This window comes from Colias eurytheme, chromosome 29 (assembly GCF_061535395.1).
Source record: "Colias eurytheme isolate Ceu_HAF_F1 chromosome 29, ilColEury1 Martin Lab GWU primary, whole genome shotgun sequence".
NCBI lineage: Eukaryota > Metazoa > Arthropoda > Insecta > Lepidoptera > Pieridae > Colias > Colias eurytheme.
Window position 1 is genome coordinate 7,121,337 of NC_143008.1, and position 21,487 is coordinate 7,142,823.

Here is a 21,487-nt window from a genome sequence, read left to right on the forward strand (position 1 = left end):
GGTCCTGTTGGTCTTAGCGTGATGATATATAGCCTATAAGCTTCCTCGATAAATGGGCTATCTAACACCGAAAGAATTTTTCAAACCGGACCAGTAGTTCCTGAGATTAGCGCGTTCAAACAAACAAACTCTTCAGCTTTATAATATTAGTATAGATTACCTATTTGCTTATAATCGAATCGAAATATTGTTTAAAAAACATAAATCACGCTTAAACTGATGAAATTATTGTATTGTCACCGACCCTTGATAAGTGTGCACTTTGAATTAAATCTGACCGTTTAAAGTGGGTCAAAAATGAGTATTTAAGAGTCGGTTACATACAAACATACAGGTGAAGCTATTAACCGTCTTATTAGTAAACTAGCGTACAGCCCGCGGCTTCGCCCGCTTTGTCTAAAACCTAATAAATTAAAACCTTCCTCTTGAATCACTCTATCTATTAAAAAAAATCCGCATCAAAATTCGTTGCGTAGTTTTAAAGATTTAAGCATAGGGACAGAGAAAGCGACTTTGTTTTATACTATGTAGTGATATATCTAGCCTTCATTTGCTGTTAATCGATGACCTATGTACAAACAATATTTCGAAGTTTGAACAAACATCAATCTTATAACGTAAACAAAAATATAGAGGTACAACTCTACCAAATTGAATGTACTTCGAACAATTCCAAACAGTAATTACCGCCATAAAACAAGTACAAAGGACGTACATACTCAATTTACAGGGATAATACCGTACACCGTTCACTTGAGAATATTAACCTCAGTATCCGCGACGCTGGCAATCGCTTCACGCGTTCCAAATTCAAATACGAAAAAAAAGTAATTGTCAATTTTGGCGCTATTGTTACCCGCGCAACTGCAAGTGAGTTTTTTTTTTTAATTTGTTAATGGCCAACGAAACAGGTTTTAATTGTGTATTTTATAGTTAATGTAAAAAGTTAAAACAGGATTTGTTAGTGAACTTGAATTGTCAGCAAGTTGCACTGCTTGAATAAAATATAATGATCCAGTCATTTTTGTACTCACGGCCTAGATACTGGTTAGTTCATTATAAAAATATGCGATGCGATTTTATTATTATTTCATATTTTTGAACGGACTTAGCGTTCAAACATATAAAAAATAGTAAAAAGATACTTAAACAATATTTTTTGAACTTTTAAATAGGTAGTAATTTACTTATGGAAAAAAATGCCTAGATGAGCCTTGATAGAGTAATAAATAGAATTTAAATATAATATTATGTTGGAATATCAATAAATTTTTAAACATAAAAGTGAAGTCCCATGTCCCCTAGTGGGGTAAGGGGCAAATGCATTATACATCTGTTTCACTGATCGATTTTCTTTACGGACAAGTACTTAGGTGATCAGCCTTCTGTGTCCTGCCAGACCAAGACATTTTTTTTTCTTCGTCTCCACCGGGATTCGAACACGCGTCAACCTGCACTGAACCACGGAGGCGGTCGTAAATTTTTAAACATACTGAGATCATATTTCTCATTACTTCGCTAAAATTTATTTGTCAATGTGTAGAGTTCATATAATATTCTATTTGCTATTAATTTAACATCTGTTTCTTCGAAATCATGAAACAAGACCATGAAAAAAATACTCAGGCTTAGATTTGTGTCAAATAATAAAAACTACCTAAGTATTTCACAAATAGACAGGCAAAGAGACAATTACTTTAAAATCTATTATAAAAGCACAAAAAATAAAATGTTGTGTGGTTTTATGAAACCACGGTAAAAGTGAAACTGTTCGAACGGTTCCGAACACTGCTTTGTGTAGCGCATGTCGCGTGACGGTCGGCTGCCGAGTAGGTATACCTACTCGGCATCCGCGATACACGCGACATGCGCTACACAGACCAAAAAGTTTGAGACGATGTAATAAAAGTTTCACTTTAAAAAAATCCATACTGTAAACCTTTTTTAATTTTATCGACTTTTATCAGAAGTTCTCGATTCGTAACATTTTTAGCGGATATAATAATGCTGTATAATTGTTTTTGTAATTTCTAAGGTATTAAAAGACACTGATGACAGATAGACTACAGGCCCATGTTGGACAAATTATGGGTCATTTGAACCACCAAGTGACCCATCTAGAACGATATAAGAGCATAAAATAATAAGATTCAGCACTATGCCGTCACTTGTAAGCTGTCCAACTGAGTGCAGATGAGAATTCGAAAGTACAGGTAGAGATTGATTCCCGTGGTATCCATGATTTTTGTACGGCGTTGCAGAATAATGGATTAAAAGCAGCATTGAAATAATATGATACAGATGCCGTACAAAAATGGTGGTCCACAAAGTCGGAATTTATTTTTATTTTCCGACAATTGCCGGGGTAAATTTGGTCATTTGATTTTGTACGGCATCTGTGTCCAGTGTCATACTATTTCAATACTGCTTTTAATCCAGATAGATCCAGATAGAGTAATAAACGCCTTCCTCGATAAATGAGCTATCTAACACCGCAAGAATTTTTCAAATCGGACCAGTTGTTCCTGAGATAAGCACGTTCAAACAAACTCTTCAGCTTTATTATAAAACTATAGATCGAAGAATGAATAAATTATGCTGCTAAGTGTTAATTTGTTCGTAAAAAATCCCCTATGAGTTTTACTTTGATTTTCCTTATTCGATATTTTTAGAGTTATCTCTATAACGATCATTAAAATATAATAATTGATACACAAATGAGAATAGTTTTTTTAATGCTGTTTATTATTTAAACTTACGAAGCAATTGTTATCAAAACCCTGGAATTGTGGGAATGTACGGGAATGTAGGTACTGCAAAATTTAAAAAAAAATCAGTATTATCTAAGTACATATAATAATATGTATATCCAAATGGCCCAAGATCCCAGAGCCGTAAGACTTCACTACATAGTATAAAACAAAGTCGCTTTCTCTGTCCCTATGTCACTTTGTATGCTTAAATCTTTAAAACTATGCAACGGATTTTGATGCGGATTTTTTTAATAGAGAGAGTGATTCAAGAGGAAGGTTTTAGTATATAATTTATTAGGATTAAGACGCCGCGGGCGGTAAGCTAGTATTTTCTAAACCACATAATAAGTTTCGGTTCACAGTAGTCTCTAGTGCACTTTTTAATACCTGAATGTTTGTGGAGCTCTACCAGTGACACGTGCGCCACCTGAGCCAAAACTTTTATCAGATGCTTTAAAGCTCTAATAAATGAACTTAATTTATTTTTAAATGTCTGATTTTTTATATATTAAACTATAACAATCTTAGATAATTATGAATTTGTTTTGTATGTATATCACCAACAACCCACCACAGGGAACATCAAATATAGCGTCGACTTTTGTATGTAATTCTTTCTCATACAGCAGTACAGCACCTAAATTACGTCTAAGTGACATGGGCTAGTTTTTTCTGGATTAATATGAATAGAGTCGGGACAAACAGATACCTAATCCTACTAATATTATAAATGCGAAAGTTTGTGAGGATGTGTGTGTGTTTGTTACTCTTTCACGCAAATACTACTGAACCGATTACAATGAAATTTAGCACACATTTAGATGGTAACTTGGATTAACACATAGGATAGGTTTTATCCCGGAAATCCCACGGGAACGGGAACTATGCGGGTTTTCTTTTGAAAACGCGGGCGAAGCCGCGGGTGGAAATCTAGTTATTTATACAATGTACAATCTTATACCTAGTTACTAATTAATGCAATTTTTTGTGTATTCGGTATATCTGGCTAAGTGAAAAGGGGCTTCTGGCAGGTCGTTTGCCGATTACAGACTATATTTTTCCTGGTCATGACCCTGTTAAACAGTAATTGGGCATTACCCCTAAACCCCAAATAATATCTAATAACATTTCCCATGTTACTAAGTATTTAATAATAATTTGCACTTATAATATTATCTTGGCGCCAGAGACTTCCGTGACCTTTTTATAATATTTATACATAATATTATCAGACAATACCATTGACCCTGCCAAGTGCCGAAAGTATTTTCAAGCCGCAACTGTTAATAGTAACTAACTATTTAGTCCAGATTTTAACGGATTTTAAACGCGATTTATTAATTACTAGCTGTTCTCCGCGGTTTCACCCGCATTGCTCCACTCTTGTTGGCCGAGGATTTTTTGAATAAATGCCCTTGTAACTTAGTTTTTTTAGCCTGTATTCAGTCAAAATCATGCATCGCAATATATGTTGGTAAGCTCATTACTCGAGAACGGCTGAATCGACTTCGTTGATTCTTTTTTTATAATATTCCTTGAGGTGCAAAGATGGTTCTTATAGAGATTAAACGTAAACATGTAAAACGGGCGATGCCGGGGCGGATTGCTTGTATAAAATAGTGTTTACACAGTAATATAGAAACGATTAAAAGTATTTTAAGACAAAATTTATTACATGTAAACTATTTGCCTGTGGTTTCGTCTGCGGTTCTACTTTATATTATCATATTTCAACTATATAATAATACTAGCTGCGCTTCGCGGTTTCACCCGCAGCGCTCCGCTCCTGTTGGTTTTAGCGAGATGATATTATATTATAGCCTATTGCATACGTCGATATATGGGTTATCTAACACCGAAAGAATTTTTCAAATCTGGCCAGTTGTTCCTGAGATTAGCGCGTTCAAACAAGCAAACAAACTCTTCAGCTTTATAATATTAGTGTAGATTATGTCTATCTTGTAACTAAAAATCCTAAGTTACTAGAAAGTCTACTTAATTATTATGTCAAAACATTTTAGAGTGCTCAAATGAATTATTATGTCAAAACATTTTAACACAAAATGTTTTGAATATACTGTAGGTATAACCCAGAGAAATGGCCTCAAAGAATGATTAACGAATTGTTTATTTATAAAGAAAACAGATAGCAAAGTTCAAGCAAGTCATTTATTATCTTAGTTGCTGTTAACAACAGTGCATCGTTACACGTATTGTTAAAATATTTATATATATGCGTTTTAAGCGTTGCTATTGTGTTGTTTGGAGGGTAAGCATATTATATATTAATAATACCTATATGTAATCGTACTATTATAAATGCGAAAGTTTGTTTGGATGTGTGTGTGTTTGTTCCTCTTTCACGAAAATACTACTGAACTGATTACAATGAAATTTATCACAAATATAGAGGGTAACTTGGATTAAAACATAGGATAGGTCTTATCCCGGAAATCCCACGGGAACGGCAACTATGCGGGATTTTCTTTGAAAACGCGGGCGGAAAGCTCGTATAAGTATAATTAACATGGTTAAAAAACTTAAAACACGCTTAATGGCCGCTGTACAAGTGTACTAGGCCCTTCTGGCTAACATTGAGAGACACCACACAAAGGAGTGTACTAAAATTTCTACTAAAACTGGTAGAGTATTTCGTATTATATTTAGGTTACCTGGAAGAGATGGCTCTGTATTATGCAATTTGTTTGTGTCTTATTTTATTTTATTTCTTTCATATGGTGTGTGCAATAAAGTATTCATTCATTGATCATTCATTCATCCATTCATTAGAGTACTGAGAACTGTACGCTAGTTCACTCTACCCTTGTAAAGCAGCATATCTCATGAATTTATTACTTACTAGCTTTCCGCCCGCGGCTTCGCCCGCGTTTTCAAAGAAAAACCCGTTCCCGTAGGATTTCCGGGATAAAACCTATCCTATGTCCTTTCTCGGGTATCAAAATATCTCTTTACCAAATTTCATGCAAATTGGTTCAGTAGTTAAGGCGTGATTGAGTAACAGACAGACAGACAGAGTTACTTTCGCATTTATAATATTAGTATGGATATTGTCTCCGATCTATGATAAGTGTGCAAAGTTTGGGTCAAAATCGAGTCTAAAAGAGTCGGTTATATACAAACATACAAGTTTGTAAAAAAGCTCAAAAACTACGCAGTGTTTTTGGAAATGATTTCACGAGTAGAAAGATGCATTATTCCTGAGTGAATTTGTTTTATTATTTTTAATCTTTAGCCTCAGATAATCCGATTACCTATAATATTTATTATATTATCTGTGCCCAGCTAATTCTCGGGCATTTATTATCAAAAATATTATAATGTTATGACTTATGGGCATTGACATTATACCTATTTAGTTATCATTGTTATACATATCTTCAACAAGCAATCAATAATAAACTTATTTGACATAACAAAGAGTTAAAAGACATTGATCATATATTATGAGTAGGTACTAAAATATAATAATATACTGCTAAATAGCCTTTTAATTCATAAAAAATCTAAACAATGAAACGTGCAATACAAAACAACAATAATTCATCTCTATACCGTGGCAAAACAGTAAATACATTGCATAAATAACGTAATAAATATAATTCATACTTACCAAGGACGAATGCATTTATTGTACTTGATTCTGTTCTTAAGTTACGTCAAATATTCTATTAAGATTTTTTTTTCTCACTGTTTACTTATCACTATTCACTACATAGTATAAAACAAAGTCGCTTTCTCTGACCCTATATGTCCCTGTGTCCCTATATGTATGCTTAAATCTTTAAAACTACGCAACGGATTTTGATGCGGTTTTTTTTAATAGATAGAGTGATTGAATAGGTAGGTATCAGTATATAATTTATTAGGATTTCAACAACGCGGGCGTAACCGTGGCCCCCGTGGGCGGAAAGCTAGTCTTTAATAATTTGCATACGAAAAGTCGACTCTACCACAGAATACAATTAATGGTAGTTTTAGTTCCAAAGAATTACTTTTAACTTTTAATTCATATATCCGCTTCACACTTGACCGGTGTTTAACTTACACTTAGGTGCAAGTAACGGTTAGAGAAATCATTTTAGAAAACAATTTGACAGTTATCCGTTTGTCCATAGTCTGTGGTTTGGAAAGCGTTACCTACGCGATTAGAAATTTGTTATTGTTATTATTGTTTTTAACTAACTCCAAAAAGGTGATTATCGGCGTTTATGCAGCGTACTTTCAATAGTATATGTATATTATGTTATTCTGGTACCTAAGCTACATCACTGCCGAGTATCATCAAAATCGATTCAGTTGTTTTATAACAAATATATATTTCAGTAACAAATATATATCCATGACAAACTCTCGCGTTGAGAATATAGTGGATATTTAGAAATATTATTGAAAATTTGAAACTGTACCTACTGGCATTAGCTTCAGACTATGCTTTCGCTCGCGTGGCCCAAATATAACAAACTAGTTGTGCTCCGCGGTTTCACCCGCGTGGCCAAACTCCTGTTGGTTGGATGATATATAGCCTAGCCTTCCTCGATAAATGGGCTATCCAACACCGAAAGAATGTATCAAATCGGACCAGTAGTTCCTGAGATTTGCGCGTTCAAACAAACAAACTCTTCAGCTTTATAATATTTAGTATAGATACGTAAAAACATACTTGTAATTGAGAAGAGTTCTCACTTCTCAATATACTAGATGATACTGGTTAAGACATACACTTTTCTGATTGAATTAGCGGTCAACGATCCAAACTTTCACAATTGACCATTCATGTGTGACCCGGACAATGGACATTATTTAGATTCTTTACGGGCTAGGGTATCCTACTAATCCTACTAATATGATAAATGCGAAAGTTTGTGAGGATGTGTGTGTGTTTGTTACTCTTTCACGTAAATACTGAACCGATTACTATGAAATTCATCACACATATAGAGGGTAACTTATGTGTTACATAGGATAGGTTTCATCCCGGAAATCAGGAACGGGAACTATGCGGGTTTTTCTTTAAAATCGCGGGCGAAGCCGCGGGCGGAAAGCTAGTGATATCATAAAGTAGATAAAGCCGGCTACTCACGTACCTGCCGCAGCTGCAGGGGCAATATTGGAACAATCTCGGTTGGTCGGTAGTCGGAACAATTTCAGCTGTTCTCTAAATTGCCCCTGCTTGCTTATACACATCACAATTAAGGAGCTAATTAAAGGTGCAATAATTCCAATATTGCTGCTGCAGGTAGGTGAGTAGCCGGTTTTAAAGATAGATTAATTATTGTTTCCTTTTTAAAACATCAAATTACCTGTATGTTTGATACAAAGATTACAGCTCGTATTTATTATAAAAATTCTTCCATAAACTTACACAAGTGAAGCCACAGCTAGCTAGTAGTCTAGTACACTTCACTATCACTACATAGTATAAAACAAAGTCGCTTTCTCTGTCCGTATGCCCCTTTGTATGCTTAAATCTTTAAAACTACGCAACGGATTTTGATGCGGTTTTTTTAATAGATAGAGTGATTCAAGAGGAAGGTTTTAGTATATAATTTATTTGATTTTAGACAAAGCTTGCGAAGCCGCGGGCGGTAAGCTAGTAAATAGATAAATTAAATAACATAATATACTTATTTCAGTACAAGATGAGATCACTGCTCGCGATCTGCGCAGTCGCATTCCTGTGTGGTGCGCTGGCGAAGAATAGGAAGGATGACAATAAGGTACGTGTGTTCGATTCCCTGTACTATGGATAAATAACAATTAAATATAACCTATGTTAGTTACCTATCGGTTAGGATTTAGCTTTCTTTAGATTATGGAAAGATTTGGTTTTTAAAGTGAAACTTTTATTACATCGTCTCAAACTTTTTGGTCTGTGTAGCGCATGTCGCGTGTATCGTGTATCGACCGACACGCGACATGCGCTACACAAAGCAGTGTTCGGAACCGTTCGAACAGTTTCACTTTTACCGTGGTTTCATAAAACCACACAACATTTTTTTGTTTGTTTGATTTGAATAGGCTCCGAAACTACTGTACCGATTTAAAAAATTATCCCTGATGCACATAGGCTATACTTTATAATGTTTTTATCCCGGGTCAACCCGAGCGGATCCGGGGCGAGCGTAAAACTAAAAAAAAGTCACAACAAACGAATAGGTAGATAGTCTTTTCTTTTATAATGTTAGCTGAGCGAACATACTAATTAGATGTCCACAAATGGTATACTGTTGCATAAATCTCATATGCAGTTTTTATTGCAAAACTTTGGTATGCCGTATGATGTTGAGAAGGGATTGCAGTAATTTAAAGTCATTTGTATATATCTATGTTATAGTCAAATCCCGAAACAATCTCTTATCGCGGAAGGACTTGTTTATCTCATATTTATCTTAGGTTTGTTAAAAGCCATCAGGCAATCCTTGAAAAATATTCGAATTTCACCCTTTGACTGCAACAGTCTCTTTGACTAAAGTCCGGTCGCGGAGCAGAAAGAATTTCGTACAATGACCTCTTTACCTACTGACAGTGGTCACAAACATTTTTGAATGAAGTGCAGTTTACATGAAATATTTGGAGGAGAAAATGTTTTTTACTAATTTATTAAATAAATGTCCTTTATTCATTTACAAAACTTATTAGTTAGTTACATTTTAACTTTTTCAATAACCACGATATATTATATAAAAAAGTGTGCGTGTACACACATAAGAAGTGAAACTTCTTTATGACCTTATTTTTCAAAAAATAATTTACTATGTAGGTACAATATTACAGAAATACGTAAGTCTAACACGCGATTTCGACTTAGGCGGATTTTGATTGGACATAAAGAGTTTGAGGTTTATTCTTATAAATGTTGAATTCACAAAATCATAATTGAACACCTGACACCAATCAAGCAAACACAAACCGTACGCTCTCAGGTTAAGGTTTACAATCCCTAAGGACGGCGGTCATTGCACCTGTGCGAGCAAGACACATTATTTTTACAAGGGAGTGACAGTCGTATAGGAGCTACCAACGTTGACAAGTGAGAATTTTAGTATAGTTGGTTTTTTGATATATTGTTCCTCTAGCTATTTCGGTTAGAGTCCGCGCAGTCTGGCTGGCCGGAGTGGTTGCGTTCAGTAGTGCGCATCTTATCTGCACAGGAAATTATCCTTAATTTAAAGTCATTTTTTAACGCGTAATTTTTAAACTTTTGCGTTTAGATAGATCCATCAATCATAATTTTTTTATTGCAAGACGTTTTTTTCGTTGTTAAATAGGTGCCAGACGCAATTTTTAATTTCGTTTTTATAAAAAATTCAAATTATTTTAGAATGTCTGTAAATTTCATATTATGTTCTTCAAACATAATATAATCTAAAATTAATTAGCCAGACGCTAATTCGATTGTTAAGTATTAAATATGTACAAATAAAAACATAGTGAAAGTAGGTAAGTATAACAATTTGATGATTGTGTATATGGAGAGATAGTTTAAAGTGCAAGACAGATAGAAAGGGTCGGCCGCGAAAATTAAATAACAATAAACAATAACTTTTTTTTTTCGAAAATATAAGATGCATAGAAATTGAATTGTTCCTACTCTAGGATTCCCTGTGTTGTGGGAATAAGTACCTTCCATTGGTACATTTTATTCCTTAGGTTAAAAATAAACTAAGGGTACATCAACAATCTTCTATACAAAACAATTTTTTTTATTACTCAACTAGCGACCCGCCCTGGCTTCGCACAGATGCGATGCTGATACTAAAATATATATATATATATAAATCTCGTGTCACAATGTTTGTCCTCAATGGACTCCTAAACCATTTAACCGATTATAATAAAATTCGCACACCATGTGCAGTTCGATCCAACTTGAGAGATAGGATAGTTTAAACATGTAGGTACCACGGGTGAAGCCGGGGCCGACCGCTAGTATACTAGCTATATAAATTCATGCTAACTAGGGGAGACCGAGGGGAGTTGAAACAATTTTCACGTTTTGTTTAATATAACTTATACTATTATCAGAAATCTTATGGTACTGGTATCAATCGATAGGTTATTCTATACACTTGCGAATGGTTAGCATAAATAAACGGTAAGCGTTGAAAATGGTGGTGAAAAATTGACTTAATCGTAACAAGTCAACTTGTTTCAATTCCCCTCATACCGAGGTAAGATGAAACAGAGGTCGAGGAGAGTTGAAACATAATGATTCTGGGGAGTAATAGGAGCTGCAAAATAAAAATGATGATTGAATTCAAAGGTTTTAATTAAAACTTATAATTTCAAGTAATCAACGACCTTTATAAGTAATATTTTAATAACATATCAGTCAAGAAGGTCTAATACAAATAATAAACACCTAAACTACTAAAAATTAACATGCGTAACATCAATTATAATCAGTCGAATCAACAAAATGTTTTACATTTTTATAAAACTAAATCTTTTACATAAAATAGTTAATAATCTGTCGTTTTTAAAGTATAACAATCAGTACCTACTATAAACTATATAAGGAACAATAATTTAAAAAATGTCAAAGACAAAGTAGACGATTCGGCTTAGACGATAACATAAATAATTCTGACAGTGAGAGGGAAGATGATGATGATGATGATTATGAAGATGGCTTTTTAAATTTAACAATGTAATTGTTTAACCTTCATTGATATAGTTTTTATTCCATTCTTTTTAATGTATGGTAACTTTAATTTATTTTTCACTTTTATGTTTTTTTTTTCATTTTAACTTTTTAATTTATAAGAACAAGTGTAAATAATATTGTATTCTTGCAATTATTTCCTGTCGCATAATTAAAATACACTAGCTGATGAGCTGCATGCTTCATTACTTTTTTTTATTTATACTCATTTTTTAATACTTAACAATCGAATTAGCGTCTGGCTAATTAATTTTAGATTATATTATGTTTGAAGAACATAATATGAAATTTACAGACATTCTAAAATAATTTGAATTTTTTATAAAAACGAAATTAAAAATTGCGTCTGGCACCTATTTAACAACGAAAAAAACGTCTTGCAATAAAAAAATTATGATTGATGGATCTATCTAAAGGCAAAAGTTTAAAAATTACGCGTTAAAAAATGACTTTAAATTAAGGATAATTTCCTGTGCAGATAAGATGCGCACTACTGAACGCAACCACTCCGGCCAGCCAGACTGCGCGGACTCTAACCGAAATAGCTAGAGGAACAATATATCAAAAAACCAACTATACTAAAATGACTTCTTTTTCAACGTTAATAGCTCCCGTACCACAGTGATAGGTAATAACAGGTTAATGTACGAAATTCTTCCTGCTCCGCGACCGGACTTTAGCATAGGCATCGCACGCGCATAAGATGCCTCAGCTAGACAACAACTGACGAAAATTGTTTAGTAAAAGGCAGAAATATTACATTTATTTGGGCTTTGACAAAGTCATTATGCCAGACCTGAGGTTTGACCAGTCCAACCTAGGATTGCCCGAGCTTTGGGGTTTGACTATAACATCTATACGCAAAGACATTACAAGTAAAAAGGTGTAGGTAGATAGATTGTTACCGCTCTAGAAGTTCAATGAAATGTGGCTAATTGACCAGATTTTATCTGTCTCTTTTTCGCTCACGATAGTTGAATCATGCCATCTCACTTTAACATCTAATCGTGTGTGAGTTAGTGTGTGTTGAAAATCGAATGTTGTGTTGGTAACCTATCTACAGCTTTTTATTTAGCACTAGCGGTCCGCCCCGGCTTCGTCCGTGGTACATATTTCGCAATAAAAGGTAGCCTATGTTCTTTCTCAGGGTCTAAAGATTATCTGTGCCAAATTTCATCAAAATCGGTCAAGTAGTTTATGCGTGAAAACCATAATTACATACATACATACAAACCTTTCCTCTTTATAATATTAGTATAGATTGTCTGTATGTAATCACGCACTGCTAATAAAAAAATCGGTTTGCACATAAATCTCATATTTGAAAACATCTAAATTGAATATAATTGCAGGAATTACCGAGGTAAATGAGAACATACACGTTTAAAAAACATAAAGCAACTTGTCGATCAAGATCTTGAGTGGGTTAAAAAATCTAGGAAATTTCTGATAGGGCTGCCTCCGATATGAATTAAGAATACATGGATCATCAAATCATGTAATTTATATAATCTTAAAAAATAGATATGTATGTCTCTATATCAGGTATATAAAAGGAAAACATGTTGAGACATAAATTTTAACTTAAATTTAGCCTCACTATTTTTTTCTTAGATTTAATTCTTAGCTTCACTTTTTATTTTTAAACTTGAACAAGTTTTGTTTCAAATGAACAAATTCGATTGTGGTTTTTATTTCTGCATTCAAATTCCCAATTTTATGTGTTTAACAATTACTAAATACACACACATACTATCACCTGACTATATTGATAAAAGTTCGCTAATATGTTTGTTACTTTGCTTACAATGCAAAAAACGTGCATTGAATGTACACCTGCAGCTCAAATTGTCCAGTAAGCAAGATGCCTGTTCCAAGAAGTAATTGACGTCAATTTTCTATAGACCACACGTTTACTTTTTATAATCTGCTGAAGAGAAAATTCTTTAGGCGCGTTCAGAGTAAAATTTCAAGATCGCGTCATGGCAATAACGTCACGTCAGGCGTAAGGCGGCGATTTTGGTATCTTTGAATCTTGCAAAAGCAGTTTCACTTTTGACACACACGCTCTTTTTTATCTTTTATTCAAGAATGGATATTCTAATTTTATGGTCCTCAATTTGTTAAATTAAACCGCCTCTTCTAATCAACAAAGTACCTAATTACTGATAACAAGCTTGTATTTGCAGTATAAATAATAAACGAATAAATTAACGAGAAGGACTTTAAAGTAGGATATGGTAGTTGCCATGGTAACAAAACATTTTGTTATTCTAAGCGACTCCATTACTTTCAAATCACTACATAGTATAAAACAAAGTCGCTTTCTCTGTCCCTATGACCCTATGTATGCTTAAATTTTGATGCGGTTTTTTTTAATAGATAGAGTGATTCAAGAGGGAAGGTTTTAGTATATAATTTATGATGTTTTAGACAACGCGGGCGAAGCCGCGGGTGGAAAGCTAGTATAAAATAAATCAATGTAATGTATAAAAACATCTAAAACTATGAGTTGGCTTCTCTGAAACCTATCACAATGTAGAAATTTAATGTAGGTATTTTTATGCAGTCCAAAGCGTAAAATAAAAAAAATGTATGCGTGTACTAGAGTACACACGTAAGAAGTGAAACTTCTTTATGACCTTAAAAATGTAACGAGTATGGCGTAACGCAAAAATGTCACACGTACGGCGTAACGCAAAAATGTCACGCGTACGGCGTAACGCAAAAATGTTACACTAAATTTTTGTCCAACCCCGATAAAGAAGTTTCACTTCAAAAAAAATATATGTACTTAACTGTAAGCTGTGCCCTGCGGTTTTACCCGCAGTGATCCACTTCTGTTGGTCTTAGCGTATCTATAGCAGTATCGTATAGATATATAGCCTATAGCCTTCCTCGATAAATGGGCTATCTAACGCCGTAATAATGTTTCAAATCGGACCAGTAGTTCCTGAGATTAGCGCGTTCAAACAAACAAACAAATTATTCAGCTTTTTAATATTAGTATAGATATTTAATTAACAACTAAAATCTATGAGATGGCAGCCCTAATACCTAAAAACGCTCTTGCAACCTTCGCACGCACCTGGGAACGAGGTCAGCTAAGAGTCCAATTCCTTTGTTTCGTGAATTAGGGTCCCGTATGTTCGACTTTATCACAATTCACAGCTGACATACTGTACTTGCATTTAGCACTTAACAAATGGAAAGTTCGCATAGATATAAAAAAATGTGTGCGTGTACTAGTGTACACACATGCTTTATACAGTTTCTTAAACTGTATAAAGCATTCGATAGAAGTGAAACTTCTTTATGACTTTATTTTTCAAAAAATAATTTACTAAATGCAACTTTACAGAAATACGTCGAATCACGCGTGGTAGGGATAAGAAAAAGATGGCGCGTAACGGAAAAATGTCACGCGTAACGAAAAAATGTTACAATAAATTTTTTTCCAACCCCGATAAAGAAGTTCACTTCAATAATGTTTTGAGCTTCTAATATAGCAATTTGACATCGGTATTTATATGTTACGTGCAGCACGAATTTTTTGTATGTACTTCCTATATTTGTTTTTTTTTAAACAGCCTGTCTTATTTTAGGTCTTCAGGTATCTGCATACCAAACATTGTACCTAATCGATTCAGTAGTATTTGCGTGAAAGAGTAACAAACATCCATCCTCACAAACTTTCGCATTTTCAGCTGTCCGCTCTCGGTTTCGCCCGCGTATTCAAAGGGATAACTAAAATCGCCTTTCTAGCATCAAACTATCTTTGTGAAAAACGTAATCCAAATCGTTTTAGAAGTTCTATCGTGAAAGCGTAACAAACAAACAACAAATCGTTAATTCATATTTTTTCTTCATTCATAATAATATTAATTAGTAGAGAAGTTAAGTAAGGATATTTGTGTAACACGGTCGTCGATCATGTCAAAGAAATTCAAATTCAAATTCAAATTCAAATTATATTTATTTGCAAGAATGTAGTTACAAATTAAAGATGTTTTAATTACAATATTATGTGGCTAATACATTCTACCCATTGATTGGGTGTGCAAATATTGAAAAAGAAAGTTGATTAGTCTAATTATTTTTTGCTTTCTTTTTAATGAATCTCATAAACTGATATGCAGTTTATGTTCTGGCACATATATACTAGATTTCCGCCCGCGGCTTCGTCCGCGTTTTCAAAGACCGCATAGTTCCCGTTCCCGTGGGATTTCCGGGATAAAACCTATCCTATGTGTTAATCCAAGTTACCCTCTATATGTGTGCTAAATTTCATTGTAATCGGTTCAGTAGAATTTGCGTGAAAGAGTAACAAACACACACATCCTCCTAAACTTTAGCATTTATAATATAAGTAAGATAAGATTATACTATGGTTATGGTTAAACATAGGTTATGAACCCTTACAACTTTTTAATAATACCTCAATACAATATTTGCAGGTGAAAATAGCAGTGTACTACGAGTCCCTCTGCCCTGACAGCAAGTCATTCATCACCAACCAGCTGGCTCCCGTGTGGAGAGAGTTGAGAGGAGCTGTCAAAGTCAAGCTCGTGCCTTACGGGAAGAGTACGGTAAGAGATATTTGGTCTTTAAAAATTATTGTTGCCATTTTTATTTTTAAGCATCACCTCGAAAAAGCGGTGAAGGAAAACATCGTGAGGAAACCGACATGTTTAAGAAGCAAAAGTTCAACGACATGTGATCAACCCGCACTTGGCCAGCATGGTGGATTTTGGCCTGAATACTTATAAGTGGTGCCTGACCCTGCAGTGGAAACGTATTTGGACAGATGTATGATTTTGTGATAGAATTATAGACATGTGATTTTTCTAACTGATGTGGCAACCCTTTGCGGAAGATAAATTTTAAGAAAGATTAATTCGTGAACCATGGATTTTATTGTATTAATTTTTATTAATAGTTACGATTTTTTCATTTCCTCTAATTTTAGATTTTTATGAATAAAATGTGACCATTTAACTATGATAAATTTTAATTAAAGTAAATAAAAGTGGAAGAGGAGAATGTGTGTTTCTTTAAAAAAATCTTAATATGTAGGTACATGTGAATCGGTCCAGCCGTTTCGGGGGAGATAGGAGATAGAGATAAAAGACTCGGTTATAAACCCCTAATTTTACGCATATTTATGGAAGAAAAATAAATCTAGCTTTTCTTATTCCAGCATGACAAAGTGAATGGCAAATGGCAGTTCATCTGTCACCACGGGAATGACGAATGTTACGGGAACAAGGTAATATTATTTACATAATATGTAGTTTAAATAATTATTTACTGTTTAGACTTAACTAATATATTATAAGACTTTCAGCTTTTAAGTCAGAAAGCTGGCTATTTTTCTGCTTTTATATTTTCTCTGTTAAAGATTTTCTTTTAATTTCGTGTAAAAAGTTTACAAAAATTGTAAGGCGGTACCAAATGAAACGAGTGATCAATACGAAACGATGATATTCTAAAGATAGGGATACACAAGTTAGCTTATGACAAGTGACAACTTAAGATGAGAAATGAACTTATTTGGAACTTACCTATTTTGCTTGACCTAAATATAATTAAAAATAACCGAAAATAATTAGTCTACTCAAATAAAAAATCAATTAAAGGCTATGTTTTTTGCCCTTTCACTACAACAAATACAGGATGTTCTTTTTGTGAATTATTATTTTAATAATTTATTCCTCCAGGTCCAAGCTTGCATCTTGAAAGACCGGAGCCTCGCGGACACAGACAAGATGGAGCTTGTCATCTGCCTCATGGGACAGGCCAACCCTGACAAGTCTTTGGACACGGTAAGATTATATTTTATCAATAAATTTACTAATACGATTTATGAAGTGAAACTTCTTTGGCCGCATTGAGAGTAAAATTTCAAGGTCGCGTCATGGTAATGCCGTCACGTCATGGAGATAGGCGACGATTTTGGCATCTTTGAATCTTGACAAAGAAGTTTCACTTCTGATACGTGTGCTCAGCCTACTACTTCCTACCTACTTCTTTTAATCTGTATATTTCTCATATTCTATGTCTATCATAATTTGATTTGAATTCACTACTTACAATTAGATATACAGGGTGTCCCACTGTTGGTATACAAAGCTCAAAGGAGGTTATAGTTCTGCATACGCTGAGTACGTAAAAAATACTTATAAAATTCCAGACGCAGTTTTTTTTCAAATAGATGAATTCTTAAAACTCTATATTGTGTACACCCCTAACAAGCAACCCGCCCAACTTTGTCACTAGCATGTGAGCTATCGTTTAAGATTATGTTTTTATTGACAAAGGGCTCACATTAGAGAAGCGGTATATGCCGGCTGCGCGAAGCTAGAGAAGAAAACATGTATTTTCAGGAAAAATTTAGCAAAAAATTTTAAACGTAATTTTGTTGTTTAAGTATTTTTTACGTGATCAGTGTATGCAAAACTACAAGGGCCTTCACGCTTAGTATACCAATAGTGGGACACCCTGTATATACACTGGTCATCAAAAAAATCGACCCACCTGCATTTTTACGGAAAATTGCGGTTTTCTCACAAAGTAAAGAAAAAATTTGTTTGGAAACTGAACTGATTAATTAAACGTGCATATTTACACGAATATAAAAACATAAAATCATTAACATGTATATAATAAAAATGAATAAAAAAAATCATTTCTACCAATTTGTGTGACCGTCTTAACTTAACACCCTATATATTACAAGCAACGATTATCTTATATAGCCCCTGTAAAAAAAAAACATTGTCGTGCACAATGTTCAGAATACTTCAAAAACAGCAAATAAAAAACGCTTAAACATCTCTATAACAAACATCCTGTACATTCCATTTCACACACACACACACACACACACACACACACACACACACACACATATACAAAGATATAGTTCTTGTTCTTGCTTAAAAGGATGTCCAATGATTGGTAAAATTGTAAATATAATTGTCACGTAATAAATATTTTTGTTTTTTTTTATTCCAGTGTCTAGAACAAATGAAAAGGTCAGCAGAATCGGACAAACTGAAGAAATGCGCGAGCGGGGAGCAAGGCGACATCCTGTTAGCTTCATACGGAGACAAATCGGATACTGTACAACGGCCTCTGTCGTTCGTGCCTACTGTGGTTATTAACGAGGTAAGTTACTTGATAAATGGATTAAAAGAGCACTTCACTACATAGTATATAAAACAAAGTCGCTTTCTCTGTCCCTATGTCCCTATGTATGCCTAATCTCTTACGCAACTGATTTTGATGCGGTTTTTTTAATAGATAGAGTGATTCAAGAGAAATTATGTTTTAGATAAAGCGGGCGAAGCCGCGGGCGGAAAGCTAGTTTGCCATAAAAAGAAAAAAAAAATTTTTTAAACAAAAACCTAAACCGCCTAAGTATACATGATAAGAACTGGATGAAATATCAATAGGACAAACTCGGTTCACCCAGTCGAAAGTTTTGAGCTACCAAACGCAAAAAAACAGTCGAATGGAGAAATTCCTCCTTTTTTGTAATCGGTTTAAAAATGCAAAAATTGTCGCTTTCGGTCAACACAACATTGTATTCTTTGTAATAATGTATCATATTATCATCATAGTTTAAATTTTGTATCAAAACTTTACAGAAATATTCACATATCCTAACCTAGTTATCTAGAGAAAACAACATTTTAATTTTGTATTGTAATATTTAAAATGTAGGTATTTTTTTCTGAATATCTGTCGGAAGAATAAACGGTCTTAATTATTAAAAAATAAAGTTTTTTTAATATTCTTCTCTCAAACAAAACATAATATTTACGTTTTTTCATATTTTTTTCAGAAATTCGATCAAGCTGTCCAAGACGAAGCTATCAAAGACTTGAAGGCTGTAGTGTGCCGCGTCGCGATCAACAAGCCAGCATCTTGTTCATAAATTAATTATTATTTTATATTAAATAACCTTAAATTAGATTAAAAATCATGACTCATTTTGAACTAAGTTTTTATGGAGGTAACGATAGTTTTATTTTTTCAGTACATAATCGTAAAAACTTAAACAAAACTTAAACAAATCTTTTTTATGTAAGATTATTTTTAATAACTATATATATATTTGTATGTCCATATATTTTTTTATTCATTTCATAACATGTTAATAAAATCCACCGTAAATGTTTGTTAATTATACATTTTAATAATAAAAAGGGACTCAATATTTTTGTACGCGTTTAATTTTGATGAAGTATTTCTAATTTAAGTTTTTATCTGAAATAAATACTAAAGTACTTAGTATGATTGTTGTTTCTTTTACCTTTCCTTCCTTACAAGAGGTCTTCAAATCAATAACATAATTAAAACCGGGGTGATTTTCCACCAATACTATGCGAGGGATGTGTTTGTTAATAACCAATCATATCGCTTCATTTATTTTGAAGTTGGAAGCGTTTAACGTTTGAAGCGATACTATTGGTTATTTACAAGTCACATTCCTCGATACACATCCTCGCACATTATTGGTGGATAATAATGAAGTATGACCGCCGTCTTCAATTATGGTACAGTGGTTAATGCGTGAGCGTAGATCCGTGAACCTGGGTTCGATTCCCGGTGGAGACGAAGAAAAAAAATGTCTCGGTCTGAGAGGTAACAAAAGGCTGATCACCTACTTGTCTCTAAAGAAAATCGATCAGTGAAACTGATACAGTATATCATATATGTCTTGGTAATATCGTAGATTTGCTCATTTCATGAAATGATTGATCATTTTATGAAATGGTCGCATTTCATGAACTTAGTGTGGCCAACTTAGTTTAACCAGATCGTTAAATCGTCAATGTTTCACGATTTTGTTAGCAAATCTACTATATGGCGACGACATAAACATAATGTCCAATTTCCATACATAAAAAAGTAGTTCTAAATTCAGGAATCGAACCCGAACATTCTGAAATATTATTTTTTTAAATTCATGAATTTATTTTTATAGAAATTAATCAACTACGCTAGTGGCCTGACTTTTTTAATGAACACAAGACCCCTAGCCTAGGGGTGGCTATACTAAAATAATATTATAATAGTGGTAAAATAAACAATGTTGCTAGAGCAATAAAAGAACAAAATGTATTCAATTATTTATTAATTTTTACACATAGTCACACTTAAATCTCAAATTATTTACAACCATGATTTTAGTTATACTTTATACACTTACAACTTATAATGTAGTAGAAAATTGAAATAAGTCAACTTAATGTTGTGTAGGTACATTTGTATGAGACATACTAAATACGTTTTTTATATAAAGAAATAAATAGAATATAAAATACATTTGTTGAAGTCATTCAGTTCTGTTGCAATTATTATTCACGATGAAAAAATAAAGATTTCAAATAAGAATGTGAAAGAAAATATTATAAAAAAAGATACAATACAAAAAATTGTGTGCGTGTACTAGTTCACACACGTAAGAAGTGAAACTTCTTTATAACCTTATTTTTCAAAAAATAATTTACTATATGCAACTTGACAGAAATACGTCGAATCACGCGTGGTAGGGATAAGAAAAAATGGCGCTAACGAAAAAATGTTACACTAAATTTTTTTTCCAACCCCGATAAAGAAGTTTCACTTCAAAAATTTAACTGCACAATGTACCAATGTTAGTAAAATACTTTTATACAAGTTTATTACTAAATACATAGGTATATAATTAAAATCTAAGCCCTATTTATCTGTACTCAAATACCTTAAATAGAAAAGAATGTATAAGGTTTTTAATTTATGACATTCTTACAGTAATACATTTTCCCGCTCAAAAATATGCAATTTTTCTAATGGGCGCCATATTGAATACTAGCTGTGCCCTGGGGTTTTACCCGCATAGCTCCGCTCCTGTTGGTCTTAGCGTAATGATATACAGCCTTCCTCGATGAATGGGCTATCTAACACCGAAAGAATTTTTCAAATCGGACCAGCCCCCCTAGTCAAGTGGCTTTCTGTTAGCGTAGCGTTCAATAGAATAGACTACGAATGTATGAGA

The 21,487-nt window shown here is 33.5% G+C and overlaps 1 protein-coding gene across 2 annotated transcripts; it reads left to right on the top strand.

Annotated features, from left to right (window-relative positions):
* The first annotated feature begins 710 nt into the window (after nucleotides 1-710).
* Nucleotides 711-19,494, top strand: LOC149896365 (gamma-interferon-inducible lysosomal thiol reductase-like). 2 transcript variants are annotated; one of them, XM_090118217.1, is made up of 7 exons: nucleotides 711-870; nucleotides 8,408-8,491; nucleotides 15,897-16,028; nucleotides 16,640-16,708; nucleotides 17,160-17,264; nucleotides 18,457-18,609; nucleotides 19,289-19,492. In XM_090118217.1, the coding sequence occupies exons 2-7, from the start codon at nucleotides 8,414-8,416 to the stop codon at nucleotides 19,379-19,381; spliced, it is 630 nt and encodes a 209-aa protein (XP_089974343.1). In that variant the 5' UTR covers nucleotides 711-870; nucleotides 8,408-8,413; the 3' UTR covers nucleotides 19,382-19,492. The 2 variants fall into 2 exon arrangements, with proteins under 2 accessions (XP_089974343.1, XP_089974344.1); XM_090118218.1 differs by lacking the exon at nucleotides 711-870 and having other exon boundaries at nucleotides 19,289-19,494.
* Nucleotides 19,495-21,487: the final 1,993 nt, after the last annotated feature.

Bases quoted from the DNA above. Each gene is read 5' to 3' on its own strand.
- LOC149896365 (XM_090118217.1), top strand. From the start codon at position 8,414: ATGAGATCACTGCTCGCGATCTGCGCAGTCGCATTCCTGTGTGGTGCG. The intron at 16,029-16,639 runs GTAAGAGATATT...TTCTTATTCCAG, and splicing joins TGCCTTACGGGAAGAGTACG to CATGACAAAGTGAATGGCAA. The intron at 16,709-17,159 runs GTAATATTATTT...TTATTCCTCCAG, and splicing joins ACGAATGTTACGGGAACAAG to GTCCAAGCTTGCATCTTGAA.